At 38.9% G+C, this 9,462-nt stretch overlaps 2 protein-coding genes across 2 annotated transcripts; one reads left to right on the forward strand and one right to left on the reverse strand.

Annotated features, from left to right (window-relative positions):
* Positions 1-3,343: 3,343 nt before the first annotated feature.
* On the reverse strand, positions 3,344-3,699 carry LOC127192868 (keratin-associated protein 6-5-like). Its single transcript, XM_051150217.1, has one exon. It carries the CDS (start codon positions 3,636-3,638, stop codon positions 3,456-3,458), a length of 183 nt encoding a protein of 60 aa, XP_051006174.1. The 5' UTR covers positions 3,639-3,699; the 3' UTR covers positions 3,344-3,455.
* Positions 3,700-3,727: 28 nt separating this feature from the next.
* On the forward strand, positions 3,728-8,756 carry LOC127193028 (keratin-associated protein 6-1-like). Its single transcript, XM_051150379.1, has 2 exons — positions 3,728-3,734; positions 8,249-8,756. Exons 1-2 carry the CDS (start codon positions 3,728-3,730, stop codon positions 8,554-8,556), a joined length of 315 nt encoding a protein of 104 aa, XP_051006336.1. The 3' UTR covers positions 8,557-8,756.
* The last annotated feature ends 706 nt before the right edge of the window (positions 8,757-9,462 follow it).

The raw sequence follows: 9,462 nt of genomic DNA on the forward strand, positions 1-9,462 counted from the left end.
CTGCTTGGACTTAAGCCCACTGGACAGGGGTACTGGAAACCTAGCCAACCAGCTGAGGCGTGTGAGATGATGAGCCTTAAAGGAGAAACTCTCACTACTACTTAAACCAGCATGATTTCTAAGCGCATGTGCATTCTAAATATCCTCATACTCACCGAGAAGTGCAGCTCTCGCCTCTCAACAAGGAAGCTTCCCTTTGTAACAGATGGAAACCGTCACAGAAAACTGCAACTGAGAGAAATGCGGAGAACAGCTGATCGTAAGATGCCCAGACACGGTGGATATATCTACAACACCTCCTGTGTCAAAAGCTTAGGGAACACTGCAGAGTCAGAAAGACTGCAAGAACCAAAGGACCTAGAAATGTGTTGGAAGAATATGTCTCCTGTTATCCCTCAGCAATATGGCTACCCAAACAAGACCTGAGCAAAAACAACACCAATAGATATCCTAACGTGAAAGGGGATCATATAGTCTCCTGCCTTTAGACAGAAAACTATAAGGAATAAAGGATTTCTAAGGGAAGGATAAATAGTCTTCCCTGGGATAAGACCCCTAATTGGTTACCTTATACCAAGTGGTCAGTCCTAAAATCATATGCACACAAATAACACTAAACAGATTCAGCATGTTATATTTATATATTTACATATTTATTTATTTATATTATAAAGAATATAGGCCATGCATTTAAGAGGGATAGAGTTGGGAGTACATGTAACAAGTTGGAGGGAAGAAACAGAAAAGGGAGGGGATTTAAATTTTCTGGTAAATATTTTTTTGCAATAAAGCCGTTAACACTTGTTTTTTACAAAGCACTTAAAATTCTTGGGTCAAAACTAAAGCTCTAAAGCAAATAAAAACAATTATACATATAAAACAGTTAACATTCTACAAAAGATTTCACAAAAAATAGTAATGATTTATTAAGAATTAAATACATTGACTTTTTATGCAATTAGCTTCATCAAATAAAATGTATTTATTCTAATATGAATTATTGTGTTGTGTTCTGGGAAAAAAGAAATGAATGCAACACACACACACACACACACACACACACACACACACACACACACACACACACGGTACTTTTTAATGTTATTGAATTTTAGGATCCCAAAGAACAAGATTAGAAGAAAAACAGATTAAGCATGTTCTCTATTTTCTCCATTAAATGCTCTGATGAGTAGAAAGTTACAGAATCAGTCAGGATCTCATCTAGGTAATAAAATGGTTAGCCATGCTTTTGTTTGTTTGTTTGTTTGTTTGTTTGTTTCATGTTGTGTTGTTTTTTGAGCCAGGGTTTCTCTGTTTAGCCTTGTCTGTCCTGGACTCCCTTTGTAGACCAGGTTGGCCTCGAACTCACAAAAATCCACCTGCCTCTGCCTCCCGAGTGCTGGGATTAAAGGCATGTGTCCCAGCCTACAGAATGTTTTTAATTTTAAAGTCAACAAACAGCTTAAAGATAGTTAACAATATTTTTAAATGAATATAATTTATACTTAGAAAAATACATGTGAAAATTTTTGAAATAAGCAGAAAAGAAAAAAGTCCTATATTTTCTTAGTCTAATAAAAATTAGTGCTGACAATTTGATACAATATATTTTCCTACTTCTACTGCAATATATTTAAAGCTTTTCCTCTGCACATAAATTGTAGACTTGACTTTAACAATTGATATTATTTATCATCATTCAAAACTTGTGCCAACATTTCCTAAAAATCACTTGCATGACGGTACACTGGTAGAAGATGCTTGAAAACTATCGATTCACATTTTTTATTCAGTCTGCATGTATTGTGGAGCTCTATAACATCTCAAACCAGGCTCAGACACCCTTTTGAACATGAACACCTAGTGCCCGTGCCTGTGCTGAAGAATGCTTCCCTGTGTTTTGTTTTGCTTTGCTTTGCTTTTTCAGGATGCGCATCTATGAGCCACCCTGCTCCTGATCCCCTGGAAGGTCTTGGAAGACAGGAAGTTTCCATGAGGAGACTGTGGAACACCTGCACATCCTCTTTGTTTCCTACAGAGAATTTCTTAAATGCTCCTCAGAATGTCAATGAGAAAGAAATTTAAAATTGCTTGTCAACAAGGGCACGCAGCATCTGTTCTGAGAGTCCCCATTGAGAAGAGCCTGGAAAATGTCTTTCCTCTCTTTAGAAGAGGAGCTCACTTAACTTGCAGACCCTCAGCCATACAGTGAGGGGATCTTTCTGCAGGTGACTGTAACCTGAGGAGAACAAATTTTGCGTCTGCTCTCAACATGCTTAGAAAACTTTGTCCTCATGCTGGGGATTTCGAGCTTAAGAGAAAACGAGTATTAGTAAGGACCATGCTGTCACTGAAGAGGTATTGCTAACCAGATTTTGCACTCTTTTTCTGAGAAACACATCTCATTGTGCTTGCAGGTACTGATTCACCACATTGGTATCTTTTTAAGTACTAAATTAGCAGTTAAGGGATCTTAATGCTTGTTCTTCTAGAAGACGTGAGTTCAATTCTCAGCACCAGAGCACTACTACTTGTAAGTCCTGCTCCCAGAGATCCAAATCTCTCATGCTCTTTCTGGCCTTCCAATGTGGCACACAAAACACACACACACACACACACACACACACACACACACACACACACACACACACACACATATATGCTACTACAATATCTCCCAAAGAAAATTGATAAAAATACTCTTCTTTCTTTTTCAAGGGGTATACATGATAAACATGCACTTTCAGTCATATTGGACTATGGCGTCATGTGCTTACCTCCTCCTATACTAAACTGGACAAGTTCTACAAACAACCTCATTTCAGAAGTTTTATGAAGGCTCAAGACCACATTTGAAGAGAGGAAATAAACCATTCAAGCCTTACAAGTTCAGTGAGCTTCCTGCATTTAACTCTCAGACCTGTGGTTAGAGGAGGCCAAACTTAACCACACCTCTATAGTCTTACTATGTGGGTGACAAACGGATTAAAGACCAGAGGTGGCTCAGCTTCTAATTGTTTTGTTTTGCCACAGCATTTAGTAGAGTACCACAGGATAGTTCCTGCTCTGGCTCTGGCTCTGGTGCTGTCTCTCTTGTCTCTCTCTCTGTCTCTGTCTTTGTCTCTCTCGCACTGCCTCTCTGTCTCTTGTCTCTGTCTCTCTCTGTCCCTGTCTCTGTGTCTCTGTCTCTCTCTGTCCCTGTCTCTGTGTCTCTGTCTCTGTCTGTCTCTCTCTCTCTCTCTCTCACACACACACACACACACACACACACACACACACGCAGACACACATGCAGACACACACAATCATACACAAAACACAAAGGAGACTGAAAACAGGATAAATGGTAAATAAAGTGAAAGAAATTTAGCTTTATTGAAAAGTAAAATTATAAATTTTCCTACATGTTGGTGCCCCGGGATTTTATGAGAAAATGAGTCAGCAAGCTTAAATTCTTAGTAGAATCCAGAAAATCTTCCATAGCAGCATGGACGGTAGGTGCTGTATGCATAGCGAGAGCCACAGCCACAGCCATAGCCATAACCTAGGCCACCGTAGCCATAACCCATGTCACCATAGCCAAAACCCAGGCCACCATAACCACAGCCCAGGCCACCAAAGTAGTTTCCGTAGCACATGTTGTCAGGAATGGGAGTTTCCTTGAGGCAGATGAGGAGCTTCTGGTGTCTGTCTGCTAACAAGGTGTGGGTCCTTTTATACTGCCCGAATGGCAGGTGAGACAAACCACAGACAGAGTCTCCAAACTCATTACCATTAAAGTAAAAAACAAATACACCCTCATCAAACATCCTAACCATGTGTTCAAGATAAAACTGTCACAGTCTCAGGATTTTTAAAAGCTGACATCATGAGCCTTCTGGCAACAGGCTTCTCTGTTTTTCAGAGATGGCTTACTTAAAATTCTATATATAAAACGAATGAGAGTCCTACATAATAACAAAATATTTGTGTCTTGCCTCCAAATATTTTTTTCAAATTCCCTTCAGTTCCCATTACAAAGAGTGTGCAGAGACATACTGACATGAACAGAGTGAATCTTCCTCGAAAACCAGCTCCTCAGAAAGAAATGTGTGACCTTTGGTTTCTACTGTCTACTTTAGGCTTAAAAGTTTCATGCGTACATTTGTTGCATTTTCTTTATTTTATATGACACCAAAATTCTCATTTCCCATAAAAAATATCACCTTGTTCACAGTTTTAGTGAAGATTTTTTTGGATGCCCTGCATGTTTGTTTCCAATGACTTCCAGGTCATCAGTGTATTTTTCTCTAATCTTTGTTGTGAGAACTTATATGTGTGCACTTTTATTAATGTCCTTTACGCTCCACCCTCTCCTCCTCCAACTCCTCCTGCTCTCCAAATCCCTCTTGAGTCAGGAGTTCTTCTTCTTTAATCCTTATAGTATATGTATGTGTACATGTATATGTATATTATATACACATACAATCTTCTGGGTCTATTTTGTATTGCTCTTATGCATATGTATGTGTTTCAGCTGACCGCTGGTATTGGGCAACTTATCAGAGGGCTGGTCCCTAATGAAGAGTGAGCTTCTCTCAACAGCCATTGTCTGTAGCTTTTCATCTGTGGGTGGGGCCTTGTGAGACTCCCTCTCTCCTTGTTGGCATATCCATTGGTGGTGTTATCATTGTGCTGGTCCCATAGGCCACCATGTTTTTGATAGCTCATGAGTGTAGCTTCCTTGCAATATATTGAAGACATTATCAGCAAATACATATTCTCTTTCCACCCCTCCATACAGAAATGAAGCACAAGATGTCCAGAAAGTGGCTCATTTGTTGTTTTACTTCCTCAGCAGGTCTTCATCAAGGGTCTCCTGTTTCCAAAACTGTTATAGGATATCGTGGTGGAATATATGAACAAAACAACCAGGCTATGTTTTCTGAAGGCAACAATTAAGATGAAGAAAGATGGAGAAAGATGATAATAAGTTAGGCAAAACTAAATCTGGACTGTAGTTTCCCCTTTCTCCACTCCTCCCAGTCCTCCCCCACCCTCCTCTTCCACCTCAGATCCAATATTTTGATTGTTGTTCACTTTACATCCCTATTGTATCCTCCTCCATCACTGCCTCCATTTTTCACCTATCCTCCCTCATCTCCCCTCCTTCCCTCCTCCACTCGTCCTCAGAGAGGGGAGCCCCCCTCCCCTAAGACCTGACCACAGCCTATCAAGTCTCATCTGAACTGCCTGTATCCTCTTCCTCTGTGGCCTGGCAAGGCTGCCTAAACAAGGGGAAGTGATCGATGTGTGGGGCCAGAGTCCGTGTCAGAAGTGGTCCCTACTCCCCATATTATGGGACCCACAAGGAGACTGTGCTGCCTATCTACTACATCTGAGCAGAGGGTCTCATGGTCCTCACCATGCATGGTCCTTGGTTGGTGCATCAGTCTCTGCAGCACCCTCCTCCTCCTCCTCCTGGATTTGTTGTTTTCACTGGTCTCCTTATGGAGCTTCTGACCCCTCCAGGTTCTATTCCTCAACTCTTCCATAAGACTCCTTGTGCTCCACCCCAAAGTTAGCCTGTGTATCTCAACATCTGCTTGGGTAGCATGTTCAGATCCAATCTTAATAAAACCAAATATTCGTCAAATTTGGGTAGCATTTTTAAAATAAATTATATATTCATATGGAAATTTCTTTAAGAAGCCTATCACTATGGATAATAAATGTAAACCAATATAAATTTTATATTAAGAGAAGCTAGCATTATTTCAACATTATAAATAACTAGGGAAGGGTAATTAAAAGATGAGGCCAGACACAGAAGGGTTGGGTTGTGAAATATTAGCTCAGTCTAGGCTTAAGTAATCAACTGGTCTATTAATTCAAAAGCTGAGACTGAGATAAAAACTGTGGCTGATTGGAGAATAAAAGAAGGTTAGAGACCTAATACTGAGGATAGCTAATGCAAAGAACTCATATATACTAGAAAAGACATCATCTTAGAGCCTAACACACTAGCACTCTGAGATCAAACTCTAAACGATGTTTTAAAAAACGATATTAAAAAGAAAAGATTGTTGAGATGGACAACAAGCAAAGCAAGTGTGTCAAAAGGACTCCAGGAAAGCAGAGAATGCACTGAAGAGGGAAGGCAGGCATGAGCAGACAGCTTGTGGATCCCATACACAGGACACAGAGAGGCAATCTACACAGCTCCTCCACCCTTCTTCAAGTTGTATGCACTTGATGCTTGTTCTGAGGCTCTGATGCTCTTCTCTTAGGCTGTCCAAAAAAATGGGTTTGTCTGTTGTTCTCCATGGTTCCTTTTGAGTCATATATATTTTCATATCATTATGCATTGCTGTAATCTAGTCAGTTTATAATATCACAAACCAATTGAAATTAAATTCTCTTAGGATCAATAATGTTAATTTCTATCATTTTATGTTCATTGAGTATAGTATGTAGGCACCTGTTTCCACATATGTGTAGAGATTAGGAAGACTGTTGAGAATATGCTTAGCATTTTATTGAGTCATCAAATATCTGTGCTATTTCAGAGTCTGTGATTATTTTATTTTGTTCAAAAATTTCTATTATAGATATTCATATTCATTTTCATTTTATTATTTAAAAAACCTTAACATTCTCTCAATTCATTTGTTCCCTCATTTTCTTTCTTTGTTCAAAGTATTATAATCCTTATAATATTTCTACATACTAACTATTGAGAACTTTGCCAGCAGGAACTTCTTAGAGTCTTTATGATTTCTGAGAATCCTTATTCACATGCTTACTTTTTCCAATGCTTAAAGCACATAACTAAATTTTTCTGCCCAACATTATAATATGTGACATTCAATGCATCTTGATACAATACAAACAATATGTTCTTTAGTAATTTAAATTTTAATAAGGTTATTCATATAGTGTTTGTTTAAAATAAGCAATATATTCCAATTTGGGGGAATTCGCTAATATTGTCACTGTAGGAATTCGAGGAGAATCAATGGCTCTTATACTATCCCACTATTTGTCATTACAATTATTTATATGTGATTGAAGATGTTTACATACATGGAACAATTTTCTGACACTATCTTACACTGTAGGTACAAATAATTCATTTTCATAGAAAATTTGCACCAAAAATGTTAACATCTATCAAAAATATTTGTTGTTGAGGACCAATAGGACTGCAGGTGTGTAAAGACACTTGCTTCCAAATATGACAACGTAAATTTAATCTCAAAGACCCATATAGTAGAAGAAAATGAGTTCTAAAACTTTTCTGCTGATCTCCATATGTGCTCTCTGTCTCACAAAACCACAGGCATATAAACATGTAAACACATACACACACACACACACATACATACACACACACACACACACACACACACACACATGAGTTTTCGCAGTGGCTAAGGACACTGGTGCTCTTCCAGAGGACCTGGGTTCAAATTCAAGAACACACAACTAGGCTCACAACCATGTAACTGCTGTTACATGGGATCTGACAAACCTCTCTGGCCTTCATAGGCACCTGCCACACAACTGGTGTAGAGACAAACATTCAGGAAAAACAATAACACACATACTAAACCAATGAACAAATAAATATATACTTTTTCAAAGATTAAACAGCAAAATCAGAAATACCAATGACATCCTAAATGTATGTTTTGCATTGTGTTTAGAGAACACTGTGTATAAAAACAGGTATAGAATTTTGAGTCAATGAAGCTATTTGACTCTTTTGTTGATTGGATTTAAATCTCATATCTTTACTTGAATTTTGAACAAAGGTTATGAAATCAGTAATATACACTTCTTCATATATCTGCTGAAGAAGGACAGGGTAGCCTCCAAACTATCTCCTCATTTTCAGTAGCCAGTGAAAAATCCACAATTTACCTTTGACTAAAGTAGTTTAAAAAATTATCTCATGCCCAACTGCCGAGATCAAGACTAAAATAATACTCTGTGGTTAAATAAAGCAAGGCAAATGAATGCAACACTCCCTATTTGATAACCATCTTCTCTTTAAATTTACCTGAATACCCAATGTGACCTGTAACTTTGTATTCATTGCTGCAGAGTCTGACTGAAGTCACCATTGTTTGCAAAGAATGCTTCTCTAACACCTTAAGTGTCTTTTAATAACACATAAATATATTAGTCATAAAAATTACCCATTAACATGAGTACGTGTTAGGCCCCACCCACACTGAGAGCATATAAAAGGCCCTCTCTTCAGACAGAACTATACAGACTCAACTCACCTACACTCCTCTCTACCCAACAACAACCTCAACAACCAACACCATGTGTGGCTACTACGGAAACTACTATGGCGGCAGAGGCTATGGCTGCTGTGGCTATGGAGGCTATGGCTATGGAGGCCTGGGCTGTGGCTATGGAGGCTATGGCTATGGAGGCCTGGGCTGTGGCTATGGCTGTGGCTACCGTGGACTGGGCTCTGGCTATGGCTGTGGCTATGGCTATGGCTCACGCTCTCTCTATGGCTATGGATCTGGCTATGGATCTGGTTTTGGCTACTATTAATGAAGACACCATGGGAGACTCTCATCTTCTTCAGTGGTGACATTAAGACTCACCAGTTCTGAAGCCTACAAGCACTGAGCCTCTTCTCTGAAGATGATACTGCCAAGAAGTTTATTATGGTCTGCTGTGACTTACACAGGGGCCACATACTCCCTGGAATTCCCATATAAAGGAAGGGAGTGAACTTTGCCTGACCCCTGTCACTGCTCTGTATGACAGAAGGTCATCTGACCAATGGCCTTGGTTTGGTCTTCATTTATCTCTTCTCTAATAAACATCTTTAATACAGAAATAAATTCTAGTTTTTTAATATTATATATACAATGGTATTTTGACTGCATGTATGACTGTGTGAGAGTGTCAGTTCCTTCGAACAGGAGTTACAGACAGTGGTGAATTGCCATGTGGTGCCTGGAATTGAACATGGGTCATCTGGAGGAACACTCAGTGCTCTTAACTACTGAACCATTTCTCCAGCATCTTTTGTTATTTATTTTTTGGGTTTTTTTGTTTTGTTTTGTTTTTTGTTGGGTTTTTTTTTTGTGTGTGTGTGTGTTTTTTTTTTTCAGATAAGGTTTCTCTGTGTAGCCTTGGATGTCGTGGAACTCACTCTGTAGACTAGGATGGCTTTAAACCCAGAGATCCACCTGCCTCTGTCACCCAAGTGCTGGGATTAAGTGTGTACACCATCAAGCGGGGCATAAATTTTAGTTTTCCTTTCATCTGTCAATGTCAAAATTTTCTGACTAAAATGATTGGTTTCAACATTCATGAATGATGAGGATCATTTTATTAGACATTATTTTTATTTGCTATTTTAGGTCAACTTTTTAGTATGTCCAGGGTAGATATGCTAAGAAAATCAGTTTGTGTAAAGCTCAGCTTCCTTCTTTATTAGTGAGCAAA

The sequence above is a fragment of the Acomys russatus genome, chromosome 8, assembly GCF_903995435.1.
Source record: "Acomys russatus chromosome 8, mAcoRus1.1, whole genome shotgun sequence".
Lineage (NCBI taxonomy): Eukaryota > Metazoa > Chordata > Mammalia > Rodentia > Muridae > Acomys > Acomys russatus.

What these genes read in the sequence shown, in the direction of transcription:
- LOC127192868 (XM_051150217.1), bottom strand. Translation starts at nt 3,638, where the DNA reads ATGTGCTACGGAAACTACTTTGGTGGCCTGGGCTGTGGTTATGGTGGC.